This window comes from Diabrotica virgifera, chromosome 2 (genome assembly GCF_917563875.1).
Source record: "Diabrotica virgifera virgifera chromosome 2, PGI_DIABVI_V3a".
In the NCBI taxonomy this organism is placed as follows: domain Eukaryota; kingdom Metazoa; phylum Arthropoda; class Insecta; order Coleoptera; family Chrysomelidae; genus Diabrotica; species Diabrotica virgifera.
In genome coordinates this window covers 12,382,217-12,404,124 of record NC_065444.1, presented here as the reverse complement: position 1 = coordinate 12,404,124, position 21,908 = coordinate 12,382,217, and the positions used below count along the sequence as shown (strand labels likewise).

General features: G+C 33.9%; 3 protein-coding genes across 5 annotated transcripts in view; 2 read left to right on the top strand and 1 right to left on the bottom strand.

Annotated features, from left to right (window-relative positions):
• Positions 1-4,349, bottom strand: part of LOC126879969 (venom peptide HsVx1-like) — a 45,229-nt gene extending 40,880 nt beyond the window's left edge. The window contains exon 1 of the mRNA XM_050643394.1: positions 4,224-4,349. Coding sequence (XP_050499351.1) covers positions 4,224-4,334 — 111 coding nt within the window. The 5' untranslated portion in view covers positions 4,335-4,349. The remainder of the gene's footprint in view (positions 1-4,223) is intronic.
• The window catches only part of LOC114333350 (uncharacterized), a 941,557-nt gene that overhangs the window by 778,383 nt on the left and 141,266 nt on the right, over positions 1-21,908 (top strand). The gene's annotated exons all lie outside the window — the stretch shown is intronic.
• The window catches only part of LOC126879973 (venom peptide MmKTx1-like), a 29,801-nt gene that overhangs the window by 3,060 nt on the left and 4,833 nt on the right, over positions 1-21,908 (top strand). Inside the window, exons 2-3 of one of the 3 annotated variants that reach the window (XM_050643403.1) lie at positions 2,715-2,835; positions 3,051-3,215. In XM_050643403.1, coding sequence (XP_050499360.1) covers positions 2,715-2,835; positions 3,051-3,156 — 227 coding nt within the window. In that variant the 3' untranslated portion in view covers positions 3,157-3,215. Of the gene's footprint in view, positions 1-2,714; positions 2,836-3,050; positions 3,216-4,575; positions 4,880-10,257; positions 10,379-21,908 lie in introns of those variants that run through there. The other 2 variants (XM_050643401.1, XM_050643402.1) reach the window with 2 other exon arrangements.

The window sequence follows — 21,908 nt, the reverse complement described above, 5'->3', positions numbered from 1 at the left end:
TCTAAACAAGTAAATGTTCGAACAAACCACCCTCTTGCAGTGAACAAAAACCGAATCGATCATACAATGACGATCTCATTGCATTCAGCTGATCTGGCTCTACCTCACTGCAGAGCTGAACAATTTTTTGTTGTAATTCTGCTAAAGTGGTCGCTCGTTCAAATTCATGCTGATATATTTTGGATTTTAGCATACCCCAGAAATAAAAATCTAAAGGTGCTAAGTCTGGTGATCTAGGGGGCCATTCTATTGTCCCTCGAGAAGAAATTAATCGTCCCGGGAATGTTTGTTCCAAATAATTTCTGACTGCGGCTGAATTGTGTGCTGGGCAACCATCCTGTTGAAACCAGACATCGTCGAAGTTGGGCGCGACGTTTCGAATTGCGGGAATAATCTGATTTTGCAATAATTCTAGGTACTTACGTCCATTCAGATTTCCCGTAATAAAAAATGGACCAATTATATGATCGCTATAAAGTCCAGTCCACACATTTAATTTCTTTGGGTATTGTGTTCGCACAGCAATACTCAATCGTTTATTTTTCTTAGACCAATAGCGGACGACAGATGGATTATGACGTCTGTGGATGGTGAATGAAGATTCATCGGTAAACACAATATTTTTTAAAAAGTTATTGTCGACATTCGACTTCTCAATCATAGCTTGACAAAATTGCATACGTTTAAAATGATCGTCTGGGAAAAGTTCTTGTGTGGTTTGCACTTTATAGCACTTGTATCCATTTCGCTTTAAAATGTTCCTCACAGTTCTCTCCTTTAGGTCAACTTCGTCGGCAATTTGTCTGCTCGAACAAGGCTTTTCTTCAGCAGCTAAGCAGACTTGCATTTCGCGAGCTTCGCGTTCGACAGAAATTACTTTCGGTCGTGGTTGATTCGCAGGACGACATTTTCTACAGTTATTTATGCAACCAAAATTTTCGAAATTTTTAATTATTGACCGAACTGTTTTTTTTTGTTGGAATTAAGCGATTTTCAAAATCACCAATAAATAAATGTATTATTGTCAGAATAGAATGTCCCACATAATACCATTTTATCATTTGGATCTTTTCTTCTCGTTTATAAACGTTTGGCATGTTAATTATTTTTTAATTTTCAACCTTATGTGACAACAGCTTGTAAACAATAGAACCTGAAATCTGAAATTCAAATTCGACCTGTTGAACGCGAAAATACGAAAAATAGAAGCAAATCATAAGCCCCGCCTAGCCTTTTAGGGAAATGAGGGGAATATTGCTGTCTGTCTAGTAAAGTTGCGCTGTTGTCACTCATCAATTTGTAAAGTCAGTGTTCTGTGTTAATTAATCAAGTAATTGATGGAATCGTTTAAAAAATAACAATTACATGACTACTTCATTTAAGTTTTGTTGGGACAATATTAATTTTCATTCGACAGTAAACTGTAACGGATTTAAATATTATTTTACATTCAATATCCGACTAATATTTTAGAAGGAATGATATAACAGAAAAATAGCAACACTGTCGAACTGTCAGACTCGTTACTTGACTGGAGTGGGGAGACGATCCACAACATGAGTGGATTGTGTCTCACTCGCATTCAAACAATTAAGTATTATCTTTGTTCCACACACTGAATAACCCATAGGGTAGTTAAAAAAGTGCCGAATCTGTATATAACAGCACTACAGGCCTTAGAGGCCCTTGGCTTCGATAGTCTTGACTAATTTCTTCCACTTTTTGCGGTCCGGTACTTGTCCTCTCCAGTCTTTTGTACCTATTTCTTCTAGGTCAGTCAGGACGGCATCAAACCACTTCCTTCGTAGTCTCCTTCTTCTTTTCTTCCCTTGTTCTCCTGCTGACAAAACTCTTAGGACGTTTCTTTCTTGTGGCATTCGTAAAACATGACCCAACCATCTAACTCTCTGTGCCTTGATTTTCAGAGTTATTTTAGGTTTCTTATACATCTCCATTAGCTCCTGGTTTGTTCTTCTGCGCCATTCCCCGTTAGCCTCCTTTATACCACCAAAAATTTTTCTCAATATTTTTCTCTCCCAAATCTCTAGCTTTACACAACCTTAATACAATCACAAATAAACTTCAAATACAACTGTTTCTATGAATATAAGTATTTTTTTTCTATACATTTTCGACGTTCTAGACGTCACTAGACATAAAATAAAAGTGCAACAAGTGAAGGGTCCAGGACTGTATTACCTCAATGTACCCGTGTGCGTGTGTCAAGTAGCGTGGCGGTTATTCTATACTACAAAACATATAATGTTTTAGTGTCACAAATCCTACGTATTAAAGACCTTCATTAGTATTTGTGTTACAAACCTCAGGTTTACCTTAGAGTACCTCAGGTCAGGTGGTGAGCATGTGCATTACAGTCAATGCAGTCCATTTATGCAGTTTGTTGAAGATCACAAATCTGGCTGAGTTTCATCTAGTTTAGTATTATGATAGTATCTATGTACTACGGCCATCTTAAACATTTTTATAACATCGCTATATAACCTACCTACTCTACTGGTTGTTCCTAGAATTTTAGCGACTTTTTGTTTCAGGGAGTTATGAAATTCTCCTCAAGTCTCGTTTTAGCTCAAGTAGTAGTAATTATTGAGTGTTTGAATAGTTCTATCGTTCTGTTAGATTTTATAACAAGTTTAAAAGGGATTATTAGACATGTAGCAATATTTGAAATCGTATTGTAAATACCTATTTTTTAGAGAAAGTCAGCCAATGTCGTACGTTTCGTGGTCTAGAGTTAAAAGTTGGAGAATCTAAACCTGTCCCGGGAACATGTAATATAGCAACTTGCAGGGACAATGGAAGTATTACCATGAAAACGTTAGTATTACCTATCATTTTTGTTAAATTTATTTAGCACTCTATACTACATTTGATAGTTAGCTTGCAAGGCAGCGAGCGCAGCGAAGAAATTACTAAAATGGACTAATGTAACTTCTATAACACTAATTTATCCACAATATACTACAAATTAACAATAAAACTAAATTTTCTATATTTTTATACTAACTTTTCTTTATTTGTTTTTCTTTTAGTTGCGCACTCTTTCAAGTCCTACCACCTTGCAAAATAGTAGATGGAGATAAAACAAAGCTTTATCCAGAGTGCTGTCCAAAATCTTGGTGTCCAGGTGATAATTAATATTTTCTGAACATGTTCAAATTATTGATTGTGGATAAATAAATTACTTAAAAAACTAATTAATTTCTTTATTAATAATAAAAGTTCCACATTCTCACAAATGATCTTCAAAATGTCTTTTAACCCTAGAACGACAAGGTGGGGTCGCACAACAATAGGTACATTGGCTGCGTTCACCAGAAAAAATCGGTTTAAGTTTCAACTAAACAGCTGTGTTGCAGCGCTTTAAAACTACGTTTAGTCTGGGTATTTTTCCGTTTGACACTTTCATAGTTGGTTTTTTTTGTGTTCCCACCTGTTCTATGAACCTAACCTAAAACGAGATTCGTTGTTTTTTGTTTTTGTTGATTTATTATACTTATCGTCAACGATAAATTGGACGTATCTTAAACTAATTTAATTCAAAAATGGATAATATACCTACTACCTTTATTGATGTTTGATAATGAAATGAACAAGAAATAATTTTTAGTGCTGCTGGCTGTGCTGGACTTGGCAAAACAGAACCATTGAATGACGATGACCCACCATAAATAAATAATAATTATCACGTAAATATGAATTATGTTGAAAATATTGTTCCTTAATACACAGATTTACAATTTCGTGAGCATATACAATTATGTATCTCCTAAGTTTCAGTTACCTACTTTATAATTAAAACCATTGTAAAATAAATATTTTCAAATAATCGCGCCATTACAATATATTTCTTAAACACGTTCAATATTGAAGCCATACAAATACTACGTTCAATAAAATGGCGACCGCTTCGTCAACACGTTGAAGTTTAGCCTAAATTGACATGACGTTCACCCGAAAAATCCTAAACAGTTTCAAAGCGCTGACGTAGCGCACTGGTCTGGTGAACGCACCCATTCACAGGTACGTTATTTACGTTTGAGTTTGACAGATCCGTCAAAGTCAAACCACATGCTAACGAATTCTTTAGCATTAAACTGTGGTCAAACTAAATTGTAAATTATCTATTAATAAAATATAAATATCATTTGATGGTGAATTTAATTATTATATAAAATAAATAAGATGCTAAAAAATACACTTACAGAATAGTTTGGAAGGAATTTATCAGCAACTAAGGTTAAAAAGGTTATGTTTATATTTTTGTATAACGGACGGACACCTCTTAGAGTAGAGTAAATAATAAATGGACTCATCCATTATATATTTTCGTTTATCGTTTTCATGGAGGGTTAACGTTGACGATTCAAATATACTTCATCAGTCAGTAATTAAATTTTTCGCAAAATTTATAAAATATTGGTTGCTTTATTAAGAAAAATAATTTAAAGCTTTATGTAACATTACATATATTAAAATTAAATAAAATAAATCGGAACGGGTCGAATCGAACTGAATCGAATAAAATCGATTATATAAGAAGTATTCACTTCTGTTGGCACTCCATAAGTGCCACGTACGCTTTTTGTAATTTTTAAATGCCTCGTCAACTAATGGTCATTGACATTAAGATAAACAACGGATAAAGTGAGCTTTAATTAATATTATTACAACACTGATCTAAAAAGTGCAAAAATTAAAAATATCAGATAACCTCTTAATTTGGATAATAAAAGCAAGCAGGAAGAGTCCAGATTGGTATTGTTTTAAAAAAAGTGCAGTGGATATTAGTTTAAAAAAATGATGTCCAAGGTTTTTATTTTTGTCATTTGCTTAAGCGTAACATTGGCAAATGAATCTGGTAATTATACATTTTTCTTTTTATTTTTTCCAATAACGAAATCATTTGTGAGCATATAAACCTAGAGATTCTTTCCTAATTATTAATATACAATACATGGTTTAAATGAGCATTAAGAAAAAATTGTTTAAGATATTTTCTCTTTAATATAGTAATTTAGTTTTTCCTTTGATCCTTTCTTGTGGAGGGAGTATTGGGCGCATAAATAATCACTCCTATTGGAGTATTGGGCGCATCTGTCCAGTGGCCAGCTCATCGCATCTTCTTTGTGTTTATTCTCTAGTTAATCTGCGTACCAGTTACTTCCATTCTCATCTGTTTCTTGCTTTGTTTTTCACTTCCCCCATCTTAAGCCAATTCTATTGTGTTCTCTGGTTACTGTTTTCTTCCAGGTGTTATCTGGTCTTCTCCTCTTTCTTATACCCCAGGGTGATATTCGAGTGCTTATCTTGTGATATTATTAGGATTTTTCTTAATTGTTATCTGCTTAATTGTTATTATTATACTGGTTTGTTTTGTTCTTTTCCATAGTTCTATATTCGTTATTTTATTAGACCCCGGGTCAGGTGGTGAGCATTTGAATTACAGCCAATAATAATTTGCAGTCCTTTTATCCTGAAATTTCTCACTAGCTGTCATATTTCTCTTGGTAGTGGCTATTCGGGATCATCTAACAACGTATGCTGATCCGAGAATTATCTTTTTCATATTTTTCCTCTTGTTTGTGTCGCTTGAATATTATACTGGTCCTGGTTTTTTAACATATAGGCTATATACCTCTTACGCAATTCGTAGCGTTACAACCCTTCGTTGGTTTTAGTCGACTGGACAACATGCTTCCACTCTTCTTTATCTTGAGCAACCTCTATCCATTCTCCGCCATATCTTTCAGGTTTCTTGCTATATTATCTCGCCACCGAAATCGAGGGCGTCTGCGTGGTCTTCTTCCAGTTGGGACTTCATCCCACACCAGTCTTACTATTCTTTGGTCAGAATGTCTTCTGAGCTGCCCTACTCATTGGAGTCTTCTGTATGTATGTATATCAGCTATCCACAAATAGCCGATTATTATTATTTTATTTATTTTGCCCAACAGGCCATGTAGTCCTTGGACGTGTAATATACAATTACATTTTTTGAAGTTATACTTCTTTAATTGAGAATGAATTTTTATTATCCAGGGCGCATGCGCACACAGACAGTATGTTGTTAGTTGCTAAATAATTCAAGTTGTGTATGTATCAGTGCAAATAAGGTTTGAAAAGATTATGTTAGTGTTTTTAGTAAATATATTTATTATAATTTTTGTGTCTTTGGATTTGTCTTCCTCGTAAGCAGATAGACAATACGTATATATTTTTATACTTTACTTGATCTATTTGTCTCCGTGGTTTGTAATTACGTCCGAGAAGTCGTGTAAACAAAGCCCTGATGGGTTTTTGGTAAAGCATTCGACTACAGATCGCGGAGGTCCCGGGTTCAAATCCGGACACGGACGATTCTTTTTTCTTTCTTTCTTTTTTAATTTTGGTATTGTTTTATATAGCTCTCATTTTCAGTTCGTGGCAAATTATTGTGTTACAATTTCTCTTGCGCTCTTCTTACCATTCGTCTCCATTCTCTTCTGTCTAATACCTAGTTTCTCCAGTTATCTATTTTTAATTCACGTAAATCTGCTTGGACACTGTCAAACCATCTTTTACGGGGTCTTCCTTTCCTTTTTTCCCGACTGGTTTCCTGTTCAATATCATCCTGGTCATTCTATGACTTTCCAATCTTTGTACATGTCCCAGCCATCTTATTCTATGCGCCTTTATTATTGATGTGATTTTTGGTTCCGTATACAGCTCTTCCAACTCTTTATTTGTCCTTCTTCTCCATCCCATTTGTGTATTTATGTCTCCATAAATTGATCGGAGAATTTTCTTCTTTCATCTTTCTAATCTTTCTTCATCTGCCTTTCTCAGAACCTATAATTCAGCTCCATATACAGCCGTAGCTCTAATCACTGTCTTGTAAATTCTTTCTTTTGTTTTTCTTGAAACAAACTTAGACTTCGTTAGGGATCTCAGCATTCCGTATTTATGGTTGCCTTATGTAATTCTGGATTCTTATACTTCTATATCTTCATGTCCATTTTCCTTTACTTTTACACCAAGGTAGGTAAAATCTTCCACTTCCACTCTGTCAAAACTGTATATGTACCTAATCTTTCTCCCCTTGTATTTTTATAAATAGTACATTCTTTGACGGTTTTTGCTGTAAATTTTAAAGAACCGCTTGGATTGACATGAAATTTGGCGTACGCATAGCTAACATGTCAAAGAAAAAAGTGATATGGTGCCGATGTGTGCTTTTGCCCTGGGGGTGAGTTCACCCCATTTCGGAAATGAAAAAATATATGTCCAAGATAAGTCCCGAAATGGATAAACTGAATAATTTTAAGCAACTTTTGTTTTATAGAGTTGTTTCAACAAATCAATATGTTTCGAGTTATTTGCAAGTGAATATGTTCATTTTTTAACAAAATAACCACATTTTTGGACGGTTTTTCGCAAATAACTCAAAATGTAATCATTTTGTCGAAAAAAATATTCTTAGCAAAACTGTAGCCTGTAAATAAATGAAAAAAAAAAGGTCTATATATTAGGTCTCTCTACCTAGCAAAAGCAGAGTTATAGCTAATGAAAAATAGGTTCATATTCGAAAAATTCCAAGTAGAATATTTCAATGTGAAATATCCAATTAATGAAGCATTCTTGGGGAAAAAATATTTCAACTTTTTTAAAGTGTTTAAAAAAAGCTTTATTTCTGTTTTTATAAAAAAAATTCAAGCATCAAATGTAAGCAAGTTACGCTCAAAATAAAGTTGGTCCCTTTTGTTTTGGCAAAAAAAAAGTCAGGGAGATCACCCCCAATTAGCAACTTAAATGAAATTAATCGTTACCGCTTCACAGTTTATTTCACTTATGTTCGGTTTATATGATCTGTAAGTTTCATCGATTCAAAGTGTTTATTTTTGAAAAAATTTGGTTAGTAAAATATTTTAAAAAAATTTAATTTTGAAAAAAATGCTTTTTTTCAAAATAACTTAAAAACTGTTAGAGATACCAAAAATCTTAGACAATGAAAAAGTCAGCTTTACTTTTCTGAATATTTTGTATTCTTTTGTTTTTTTTGTAAGACAAAAACTGGTTAAGATTCGGTGTCTATAAATTTGCATACACTCGTGATAAGTGGGTCGTTCAAGCCCTTTTAACTACAGCTCTTCCAAAAATAAGCACTTTGAACCGATGAAACTTAGATATCATATGACCAATACATACGCGACTAAAAAACTTGTAAAATGGTAATAATTAAGTTCATTGGAAATGCTAATTAGGGGGTGATTTTCTTGATTTTTTACCAAAAAAGGGACCAACTTTATTTTGAGCGTAACTTGTTTAATTTGGATGCTAACAATTTTTTTTAAAAACAAAATAAGCATTTTTTAAACACTTTAAAAAAGTTAAAATGAGTTTTCCCCAAATAAGTGCTTCGTTTTTTGGTTATGGCAAGTTAAAATATTCGATTTGGAATTTGACGAATATGAACCTATTTTTCATTAGCTATAACTTTGCTTCTACTAGGTGTAGTGACCTAATATATACACCATGTTTTTCACTTTTTTACGTTCCATATTTTTGATAAGAATTTTTTTCGACCAAATACTTACTTTTTGAGTAATTTTCGAAAAACCGTCTGAAAACGTGGTTATTTTGTAGAAAAATTAACATATTCACTCGCAAATAACTCAAAAAGTATTAACTTGGTGAAAAAACTTTATAGAACAAAAGTTACTTAGAATTAGTCATTTTATCTATTTCCGGACTTATTTCGAACACATATTCTTTATCCCCAAAAGAGGGTGAAATACCCCTAGTTCAAAAGCACACATTGGCACAATATCACTTTTTTTCTTTGACTTGTTAGCTATGTTTATGCTAAATTTCATATCAATCCAATCGGTTCTTTAAAATTTAGAGATTTTGCAATATTTTACCTTTAAGAACCTACTAAAACTATTTTTACAAATAGCCGATAGATATCTTATTTTCCACGGTAAACCTATCGATTTATTTTATATAAAAGCATTATCCAACCTACTCATACCTCATACCTCATAAGTTCTGCTAAAGATGCCTCACAATTCTCGCGGTTCAACTTCAGGACTATGCAGCTCTCGACGGCTCTAATGATTTTGAAGGATATACTACCAAGTTCGCTTTAAAATGTGCAGTCTTCCATGCTTCGTAGAAGATTCTGTCGATTATGAAGACTAGCATTTGAGCATCCTCCCCAATTTTCCAGTTTTTCAACAAGCTTTCTGACTGAAGGCCTCTTGAAGGACCTCAAGGGTCTTGATAATGGAAAAGTTCATTCTGATGTTGATAGGGGCCTCAAGCACAGCTTGTTACAGTTTATTGAAGATTACATCTGTTCACATTTCATCTCGTTTAGCATCAAAATAATATCTGTGTACTACCTCTTCTGTGAATAATTTTATAAAATTTTAATGCAAGCTACTCTAACTAGTTCTTCCTAAGATTTTAGTGACTTTTTGTTTCAGCCAGTTAAATCTGATTGAAATTCTCTCGAAGTGTCGTTTCAGCTCAAGTAGTAGTAGTGATTAAGTGTTTGAATAGGTCTGTCATTCTGTTAGAATTATAAAAAGTATTGTAGTGTTCGATGTTTTCAATAAAAGTACTTATAAAAAAGAATGTGTGTGTACTTTGTACGCACGCAAGGAATTATACTTCTATTATTATGATTTTAACGAAATTAATATACCTAACAGGTTATTTGTATTTTATTTAAATATTAAACTAACTTTCTTTACCTACCATTTTTAAATTTTTTTTATTAAAACGATACCAAAAATATAAAAAAAAAGAATATGAATAGTCCGGGATTTCAATCCGGGACCTCTTGATCTCCGGTCACACGCTCTACCACTGAGCTATATCCCTTTTTCTTTGACAGGTTACAAGATTTCTCATACATACTGACCAAATGAAGTATACAAAAATACTTTGAATATACTTACTATTATTTTAAAATATCATATTCCTGAGGTAGACAAATCTAAAGACACAAAAAATATAATAAATAATACATTTACTAAGAACAGTAATGTATCCTTTTATATGATATAATAAGACTTATTTGGGCTGACAGCGCTGATACATACATATCTTGAAAGATTAGCAACGAAATACATACTGTCTGTGTGCGCATGCGCCCGGCATGTGATAAAATTTCACTCTCGATCGTAAAAAAGAATAACTTCAAATATTGAAACAATATTTGAAATTGTATTGCAAATATCTATTTTTTAGAGACAGTCAGCCAATGTCCTACGTTTCATGGTCTAGAGTTAAAAGCTGGAGAATCTAAACCTGTCCCGGGATCATGTAACCTAGCAGTTTGCAACAACGATGGAAGCGTTTACATGAAAATGTTAGTATTATAATTTTTATTAAGAGCCTAGGCGCAAAATTTCGGGCCAATGCTTTTTAACTGTTTTCGTTGCTTGCGAATCTTGAGAAAAATAACAAGTATATTTGAAAAATTTAAACACAGAATGAAAAATTATTTGCCGAGGGCCGAAAGTCCCTGAAAACTTATTAGTCTAGGCGCCAAATAGAGGTCACCGTGTCCTTTTCAATTCTGATGGACAAACTCAACGGTTACTTATGGATTTTTGGCTGCTGATTACGAATTTTGAGGGTGAATTTTGATCCGAGTGGTCGAAAAATTGTTATAAACAATTTAATTGTTTATAAGGCTCTGGCTCATAAACTAAAAGAGATACAAACAAATGTTTCAAATAAAATTTTTTCCTTAATAAAAAAGAAGAAAAAATCGTTTACTAAACTCAAATCCAATAATTAGATCTCAATATATTTTAATATTAGTGCACAATGCAAATTGGGAATTGCAAAATAAGTATTTTTGAAGCTTTATCGATCGTATTCCGGCTTCTAAGCATGTGATCCTTAGAGGGCCTCATTTTAAAACTTAATTAATGGGCATCAAAACAAAGTTTGTTAAATTACCTTGCCTTCATTTGTTTTAAAGTTATATCCGTTTGAATTTAAAATTTTCTTAAAAAAATTGTAAATTAATTTGTTTATAAGGGATTCAAGCAAATTTGAGCCACAAACATTTATACTTTAATTAACAATAATGATAGAATAACTGAAAAGGAAAAATTTGAGCTTATGAAAATGTTCGTACGTTTATTTTTGGCCAAGATATCCATATTTTAATGGCGCGCTATGAGGAGCAAGATCGGCTCATGCTCACAGTGTAAAGGTTCACATGCTAACTTCTCCATGTAAATTATAATTTTTATGTATATATATTTATCTTCATTTTCCATTTTTGAAGATCCTAATAAAATTTTGTATACTTCTTATATTAAATCATCATACTGTACCTCGTATAACCTTTCATTCTGTTTACTTTGTCTTCTATTTTTTTTTTTTACAAAATGAGAAAAAAATATTAAAAACTAATATTTCAGAAATATAACTAAAAAGTCAGCTGATATTATTTATTAAGAATAGGCAAGGCCTCTTGAGCAAAATAATGTAACACGAGAGCAGTTTGTCGGTGTTTTTACCGCGATAATACTTGACTGTGAGCCGATCTTGCACCTCATAGCGCGCCATTAAAATATCGATATTTTGGCCAAAACTAAACTTACGACCATTTTCATAAGCTCAAATTATTCCTTTTGAGTTCTTCCATCATCAATTAAAGTGTAAATCTTTATGGCTCAAATTTGCTTGAAATCCTTATAAACAAATTAATGTAAAATTTTTTTAAGAAAATTATAAATTCAAACGCGTATAACTTTAAAACAAATGAAGACAAAATAATTTAACAAACTGTGTTTGGAAAACTATTAACTGAGCTTTAAAATGAAACCATCTAATGCTCATTTGCATGCGTAGAAGCCGCGTTACGATCGATAAAGCTTCGAGAAATACTTATTTTGCAATTTGAAGTTTGCATTGTGCACTAATTTTACAATATCTTGAGTTCTAATTATTGGATTTGAGTTTAGTAAACGTTTTTTTCTTCGCTTTTTATTAAGGAACAAATTTTATATAAAACATTTTTTGTATCTCTTTTAGTTTATAAGCCAGAGCCTTATCAACAATTAAATTGTTTATAACAATTTTTTGACCACTCGTATCGTAATCTACCCTCGAAATTCGTAAGCAGCAGCCAAAAATCCATACGAAACCGTTGAGTTTGTCCATCAGAATTAAAAAGGACACGGTGACCCCTCTGGCGCCTAGACTATATATATATATATATATATATATATATATATATATATATATATATATGTTCGGAAAGATTTCCGCGGTCAGGTAAATGAAAATTATTAAGTTCTCGGGAAGAACCGCGTTGAGAATTTATAACTCGACGTTTCGGCACCCTTTTTGGAGCCATTATCAAGAGGGGTATGGTTCCGTTCGAGTTCGGGGTCTCAATCTGCCTACTCCCCTCACTCGTGACGTACCAGTAGTGTCTTGTTCTCTAGGAGAACGGTCAAGCGGCACTGAGGTCTCAATCTGCCTACTCCTCAGTGTCGAGTGACGACCTGTCTTCGCCTGTGTAGCTCCTTTTATACTCTCAGTGCGCGCGGGAACTGTATGCGCGGGAGAGGCCTGAGTGGGATCGACTGACGTGGGGATTCGCCGAAGCAGCGGTCGCCAAAAGACTGCCGGCAACATGGCGACCGCTGCTTCGGCGAATCCCCACGTCAGTCGATCCCACTCAGGCCTCTCCCGCGCATACAGTTCCCGCGCGCACTGAGAGTATAAAAGGAGCTACACAGGCGAAGACAGGTCGTCACTCGACACTGAGGAGTAGGCAGATTGAGACCTCAGTGCCGCTTGACCGTTCTCCTAGAGAACAAGACACTACTGGTACGTCACGAGTGAGGGGAGTAGGCAGATTGAGACCCCGAACTCGAACGGAACCATACCCCTCTTGATAATGGCTCCAAAAAGGGTGCCGAAACGTCGAGTTATAAATTCTCAACGCGGTTCTTCCCGAGAACTTAGTAATTTTCATATATATATATATATATATATATATATATATATATATATATATATATATATATATATATATATATATATATATATATATATATATATATATATTTATTTTTAGCATCTTATGACGTCCCCCCATGTTAAACCGTAGTCTCTCGTGGCTTCCAGGTCTTCGTGAACTCCGATATACGGTTGCCACGAGGACTTTCCCTAAAATGTATCGCAAATGAAAGGTACCACTTCCTACAATGCTTACACAAAATATTGGCCGGACGTCCTCAGTCACGTTATCTGTATAATAATATACACATTACTTGGAGCAATTGCCGTCAGGCGCGCCATGTTCGCTTGCTGTATATCTAAAATCACTTTAACGGTTTTGATGGCATCCAAATATATATTTATTCAGTTTGCGGTTGTAGTGGTCTCCGTATATTTGAGTTTATGTCCTCATGGCTTCCACTGCGCTGTTGTCACCTCAAATGTTGGAATTTAGACTTCGGATATTTTTATAATTGATTATTGTAGTATGTTGAAAAAAATATTGTTGTGATATATTAATGATATTTTTTTGTATAATTAACAATGTATTTTTTTTTTCACTGCAAAAATAAAAAATTAAAAAGTATGTTCATTAAAATTGATGAATTTATCATAACCAGTTGCCGAATCTGCTGGTCTAATTGCTCAATTGTAACATATTATAGAAGTGTTAAAATTGAATTCTTAATTTTTTATTACAAAACTTTTACCTCGACAGCGTAGGGTACAAGAGGACGGCTTAAGTAAAGTAAGTACAAAATTTTTAATAATATAATTTGTTCAACTAATAGGTGCAAAGGTGTCTGGAAAATAATAAAAATGTTTAAAACATTGCTTACTTATTTCATACACTCAATGTATTTTTTTATGTAAGGATATAGAAAATAATATTTTGAAAAATATTTAAAATATAGTAGTAAGTCTTAAATTTCACATTACATAAAGTAGTTAAGTCTGCTAGTCTACAAAATTAAAAACAAATAGAATACATACTTAAAAAAAATTAAAGCACTCATGCCATACCAAACGAACTACATTCTTACATATTTTAAAAAGAAAAATCTTTAATTTTGCCCAACCCGACTAAACTATCGGCAGGTAAAAAGTCTGCAGTATGCGGGGGCCCTACTGTTGAAATAGATTAGAAAATTAAAATAAACTTATCTACCATTATGAAATTCTAATTTGACACAAAAAACTGTATCCTGGATTAAGAACAAGTGTGTAGAATACTCTCGTGAATTAAGAAGCGTTTCTACTGTAGGGTGACCATATCATAAATTTGAAAAAAACGGGACACATCCAAGCAGCAGTAGCGCACCTATAATTTTTCTCTGGGGGGAAGGGGGTTGGCTTGGGCGTCGAATTTTTTTTCTATATTTTGTGAAAGACAAGTTACATTTTCCTGCTATTATTTATATATTTTTCATATGCCCTGGGGGAAAGGGGGTTTAACTCCCAAACCCCCCCCCCCCCCCGGGTGCGCTACTGCCAAGAAGGGTTTGGAGCGATAATACACAAACAGGGATTGAAACACCGTCTTTTAGCTAATTTGGAACCTATAAATCCTTTTCAATTTTAAATGTGTAATTTACGTACGACCAAGACTGCGAAACGCAGAAAACTAAAAAACTACGCTAGAATGACGTGGATAAACAACCAATCAATCCGTCAAAACAAAACAGGGAAGAATAAAAAATAGCGAGAAACACAGCAAACTCAACAAATAAAAAGAAGAAAAATGACGGGTTTCGCTGGAGGACATTAAAAAAGACAGAAAACCATCAAATATAACAATTTTACAAAAAAGTCAGATAAAAAAATACGTCCAGCATTAAAACAAGAGTACTAAAAAACAAAAAAAAAAGAGAAACCCTGTTTGAAGACAAACAGATCAGCAGAATATGAGAAGAATATTACGAAAAAATGCTATTCGGTATGAAGGAAACAGATGAAGAAGAACAAGATAACAACGAAGTAGAAATTTTCACAGAAGAAAACGTACAAAAACAAATATTAAAAACATAGAAAACGGAAAAGCAGCAGAAGAAAATGAAATAACAGTGGAAAAAAATACAGAGGAAGAGAATTACATAAGGAAATAAACCAGCTAATACAACAAAAAATATGAACAAAACAGACTACCAGCCGATTGGAACGCAGATATTATAGTAGGTACCTATATACAGTAAAACCCCGCAAATCCTAACTAATTGGGGGGACAGCCTTTTCGGATTCCGAAAAGGTCGGATTATCCGAAAGTTAGCCTAACTAATAATTGAAAGTTTACTTTGTCGTTGATTTTGAGTCGCTGTGCCTGTCTCTCTCCCTCTTCCACCCATCTCAGATTGATGTCACTGATGCAGAGCCAGTGTCATCATTTGTGCTTAGTCGTTAACTCCATGGCTTCATTTCTAATTTGAATAAGCTCCATTTTTCCCCGTTCCCCTATACAAGATGGATCAGAAAACTAAGAAGAAAGTGTAATTACAGAATGGATTGAAGCTGACGACAAAGGGAGCGAAGAATTTACGGATGAATACATTGTAGACTTGGTTCAACCTCAAGGCAACCCTAATGACTAATGAAGATGAAGAAAGCGAGGAAGAAGTTTCCCTGTCATATTGAGTGTCACACGCAGATGCCACTAAAGCTCTGGGTGTGGCTCTACGTTACGTGGAGCATACCTCTGCTGCATTACCAGTAGATGTAATGTTTATGTGTAAATAGAATTAGAATTAAACAATGGTTTCGAATTCACCTGTATAAGTTGCAAGTTGGGAGGGTCAGGTAGTAAAAAAGTTACGAATTGGCCGGTGTACATTTTGATTTGAAAAAGTTTGTCATTAAGAGTTACGAGTTGGCGCGTGTCCATTGGAAGAAGGAGAATGTCACGGTTAAAGAATTTAAGGGACTGGTTTAGATGCAGTTCTATAGAACTCTTTAGAGCAGAGGTGGATAGATTAAAGATAGTGATGATGATATCCAACCTCCGATTAGGAGACGGCACTTGAAGAAGAAGAAGATATTAGATTTTACTGATTATGCCGCCCCCTTGTGATGCCGCCTGATGCGGCTGCCTCACCGAATCATAGAACGGCACGGCCCTGAAAATTACAGTCTTTTCGTTTAAGTCGCTACAGGTAAAAATAAGTAATTAAATATCTTATATCAGATAGAGTATTCATTTTTAGTAGATGATCAAAGGTTTAAAATGGCAGTTTTTGAATTTTGGTACGGTTATTTGTTGCTTCGGAAGTTGCAAAAATAAACTTTTGCAAAAATAAACTTAAGACTGATATTACATGAAAAATTGGGTCAAACAGTCCATGTTCAGTCCAGATATAACAAAAAATTTCAAGGTGATTCGTCAATTAGTTTACATTTTATTCAATTTGTTTAATAAAAAATCCTTTTCTTTGCAATGATAAAGCATGCTTTTCTTCATAAAATAATAATGATACAGCAATTTTGTGGAAACTACATGAAAGAAGAATACTTATGTTTTCAAAGTTTTTAAAAAAATAATAAAAACTCATTTTTATCATTCCGAAAATATTTTAGTAAAGTAGAGTCATTTTTGGCTTATAAACAATTTGAATAACTTTGTTAGTATTGACTGCAAACTAAATTAATCGACTAAGGACTAAGGGATGGAAAAAACCTACCGGTTATAACCTAAACCCAGTTTTTTTAATTCGAAACAACCGGTTTTACCGGTTGTTTTTTTGTCCCGGTCATAACCGGTTTTTTTCTTTTTAAAGTAATAACCATTGAAAAACCGAATAAGTTGCCTGTGGAAAAAAATTAATTTAGAGAAAAATGAAGAAATTTCTATATATTTTCGATCTTAATCATATAATATTATAAATAATAAATGCGAAGTAATTAACCCAAACAACCATAATTCAACTTTTATTTACTAATAGAGAACTGGACGAAAGTGTCACATCAGCTTTTATGAAACAATTTTGAGAATAGTTATTTAGATTAATAAATATTTCAAAGACTGGTGAAATGGTGCATGTGATGATAATATTTACATAAAAGTATGTGATCTGCTTGAAATCGATATTCCAACCATCATCAGCTAAAAAATTGTTTATACTTAAGTACTTGAGACTTGAGACTCTTGTATAATGTGAATACCGAAATACGATTAGGAATCTCCATTATGTAATTTTTAAACAATAAATAATTCTTACGAAATAAATGGTAGGTATTATACAAACGTATTAAAAAATATTACCTACTGAAATTTTTTGATGGCAATAGAGAAGTAAATACTGAATTGGTTTATCGAATTTATTTTGTAAAATACCTATAAGTCATTTGGACATTTTTTAAAACTTGATAGATCCAAGGGACATTTTGATAGATCGATAGGATCATCACTTTTGGGAATATCCCAATTATTGACAACGCAATATACGCCGACGCCGTCTACAACGAGCGACGAATCAGAGATTGGGGTACTCTGGCCCATTTTTAGGGTAACTTAAAAGCGCCTGGGAAAATTTTTATAGGTTGAATTGGTTGGGGAATTTTTCGGGAGGAAAATTGAGCAAACTAAAGTGCAATATAAATGTAACATTATAACTTATTGAGTATTTGCTTTTGATTAAAAAAAACCGAAAACCTGTTTTTGGAACAACCGATTTTTTGACCGGTTATAACCGCCAGGTTAAACCGTAAGTTAAAAAAACCGGTATAACCAAAAACCGGGTTTTTGTTCAACAAGCGCCATCCCTAGACTTTAGGATTTAAAAAGCTGGTACTTTTACATTATTATTATATTATCGGTTTATAACGTTCTTCGTCTTCCGATACCCGTTCGCCATTCCTCTCTGTCCGTACATTGATCTACTTGCAGACCTCTTTCATCCATGGCTTTGTTTATTCCTGCCTGCCAACTTTTCCTCGGTCTACCTCATCTTCTTCTATCTTGCAGTTTCCATTTTTGCCCTTGTTTTGGGATTCTGTCTTCATGCATTCTTTATACGTGACCAAACCATCGTAGTTGTATTTCGTTGGTTTCGTCATTTATTGTATGTGTGACCTTCATTATTTCTCGTATCCGTTCATTGGTGACATGTTCTCTTCTTGATCTTCCTGCAGCCCTTCTCCAGAAATCCATTTCGGTGACCTCTAACATTCGTTTTGATTTTTCCTTCATATGCCATACTTCGCAGCTATATGTTATAATGCTTTTCACTACGGCGTTATAGATCTTTTTCTTGTTTTGGTTGTTTACCTGCTTGTCCCAGAGTACTGAGTTTAGGAGCCTAATTGCTTTCCTGCCCTGAGTGTTTCGTTCTTTAACGGCTCCGTCTAGTGTTCCATCATTCGTGATTTTCATATTCATACCCAGGTATTTATATTCGTTACATTTACTGATGTGTTTCGTTTCTTATGGTCTTATAATTATCGTATGCCTCTTGTGTTTTAGTTGACATGTATTTTAGGTAGGCTTTTTTCTTCTCTTTACATTTTTCCTTCACTTCTGTACAAAACCATGGAGTTCTTCGTCTTGGAAGCGATTTATTTTTATTAATGTTTCTTTCACCAAGAACTTCCTTGGCTGAGGCTAAGATATTAGACTTAATTTTTGCCCAGCTTTCTTCGACTCCGTCACTTTCTGTGATATACATGTTGCTGCTTTTTTCCGTTAGTCTTTTTTGGAATAGGTATCTGGTGGAGTCGTCCTGTAAGCTTTCGACTTTAATCTTGGTGGTGTATTCTGCTGTTTTGTTATCACATAGATGTGTTTTCATTCTGATTTTGCACAATACCAATTTATGATCGCTTCCTATTTCTGCTGATGTTAGTGCTCTTACATCCAAGATTAGAGACGGGTGTAACTCTCTATTCGACAGAATATAGTCTATCATAGATCTTTGTCCTCTAGTGTTTTCAAAAGTGTATTTGTATTATTCTTTGTGAGGGAAAAATGTATTGTTAATTCGTATTTCATTTATGCTGCAGAGGTCCGTCAGAAGGTCTCCGTTTTCATTTCTGATATTTTCATTATATCGTTGTTTTATTCCCGGAACTGTGTCATTGCCAACACGGGCATTAAAGTCACCCATAATGATTATATATTCATCATTTGGGATCTCGTTTATTACAGTCTGAAGGTGTTCATAGAAGTTTTCTCTTATGGTGGCATCCCTGTTGTTCTCAGGTGCATAGATCGCTATCACGTTCAGAGGCTTGACATCCAGTTTGACTTTTACACTAACTATTCTTTCGGAGATATATCGGCACTCTTGTACTTGGTGTACAAATTTTCTGTGAACTAGCAGTGCGACTCCTTCCTTGGCTCTTGTATCCTTTGCAACACCACTGTAAATCATCAGATAGTCATCCAGCATAATTTGACCCTTTCCTTTTTTCTTTTTCTCTTGTAGTGCACATATGTGTATATTTTTTTCTACAAGCTCTTTTGTGATTTCCTGCTCTCTTGTGTTTAGAGACTTTACATTCCAAGTACCGATGCGAAGTATATTTTTCTTTTTCCATAAATTCGTTGTCCTTTTTCTCGCGTTGGTCGTCGTAATGAAATTGATGGTAATGAAATGTAATGGTATCAGTATGGAACAAGTAATGGAAGTAAAATACCTTGGAATTACATTGTCAAGTTACGGAGACCTAGACAAAGAAGTGAGAAATCAAGTACAAAAAGCAAATAGATTGGCAGGATGCCTTAATAACACTATATGGCGAAACCGACATATTAACACTGAGATGAAGTCAAGAATTTATAAAGCCAGTGTAAGACCAATAATGACATATGCATCAGAAACAAGACCCGATACAGCCACAACACAAAGACTACTGGAAACGGCAGAGATGAGAGTACTGAGAAGAATTACAGGAAATACACTGAGAGATCGAAAGAGGAACGAAGATATTAGAAGACAATGTAACGTACAGTGTATAAACGAATGGACACTAAATAGAAAAAAAGAATGGAACAACCATATAACCAGAATGGGGGAGACACGTGTGGTCAAAATAGCACGAGATAAATCACCAATCAGCAGAAGAAGTATCGGCCGACCGCGCAAAAGATGGAGCGACAACCTTCCATAGAGGTATCAATCCGCCAATGAACAAGCAGAATTGCTTATAAAGAGGAAGAAGAAGAAGACATTTACTGATTGTTTCTCCTCCTTCTATAGTCGAGGAAATGAAGCATTTTGACTCGCAATTTTTTCGTCCAGCATGGATTTACTTGAAATTTTCACAGAAGGTAGGGCGTAGGGAATAGGCCAAGGATCATTTTCTATATCATGCCGCTGTACGCTAAAAGCTTGGGGTGGTTGCCACCCCATCTCGGGGACGGGAAATTTTTATTGCATTTTAACCATGTAAATCGATGTAAAAAGTAATTCTAAGAAAGAAATGTTTTTTACATTTTCTTCGTAAAACTAATATTTTTCGAGTTATTCGCGCTTGAAAGTAACAGTTTTTCGACGAAAAAATCGACTTTTTTAGAGGGTTTTTTGAGAATACCTCGAAAAATATGCATTTTGTCAAAAAATACTGTAGATATGAAAAATTTATCTTTTAGTAACACAAATTACCCCTGTAGTTATCACTTTGTTTTCGATGTGTACTTTTACATAAATGTTAAAAAAAACTTTTACCTTGATTAATTACGGTCAAAGTTAGGCACTTTTTTTTATTTAATTCACAGCTAGTTTCTTTATAACAATTAAGAAACCTAACTAGCGCTATTTTAAAGTTCAAGGTATGTATATAGTTTATGTGTAAAAGTTTGAGTAAACTTGAACAGAGTTGTTAATATAACTTTAAAAATGACGTCCTAACGAAATCGACTCGTGGTCTGTGGAGCGGAATTATTAAAATCCGTGCACTCAAAAAATGAAATTAACTTTTCAAAGATATGTTGCGCTTAATATCTCCGGAGTTTGTTGATGGACTTTGATCATTATTTTTTTAATTTATATATACCTGTAGTTTTGTAGAGTATGTTATGTACACATATACCCACCTAACAATACAAAATGTTATGTATACATATACAAGTATATGTATACATATATAATTTCATAAAAATCGTTCAAGCGGTATCGGAGGATTATGGCAACTAACATTACGACAGGAGAATTTTATAGATGTAAATAAATAGATAACTATTAAAAAATAGGGGTTGGTGGTAGAAAGGTGAAAATTAAGGGTTGTATATATTTTTAATGGTACATAATATAAAATGAAGGTAGACAATTTTCTCCAAAACAATAAAAAAGTGGCAGGGGGCAACCCCCCTTATAACGTATGGGTGTAAATAATAGATTACCACCTATTTTCAGTCCTACAGAATATACGTGTAAAATTTCATAAAAATCGGTCAAGCCGTTTCGGAAGAATATGATAACTAACACTGTTACAGGAGAATTTTATGTACATAGAAGTAACTGTGAATTAAATAAGTAATAAAAGTGGCTAACTTTGCTTGTAATTAACCTAGGCGAAAAGTTTTTTTTTTAAAATTCGTGTAAAAATATCAGCTTTTCAAATCCCAACGCAGATTTAGTCAATATAGTCCTGTCGCCAGGGGGGGTACAACGGCCTCGTTAATTCAGATGGACTTACCCAAGTTTTTTTTATGTATTTTGACCCATAGAACACGAATTTTTTGGGTAACAGTTGATCCGGATGTCGATAAGATTGTTATAGACCAAGAACTTGAGGAATCAAATAACAGCGATTTTTGGCAAAACAAAACAATATTTTGTATTTTTTGGGTCATTTTAAGCAAAAAATATTTCTACAAGTTATTTAGTAGGATGCACAGTTTTCGAGATAAACGCGGTTGAACTTTCAAAAAATCGAAAAAC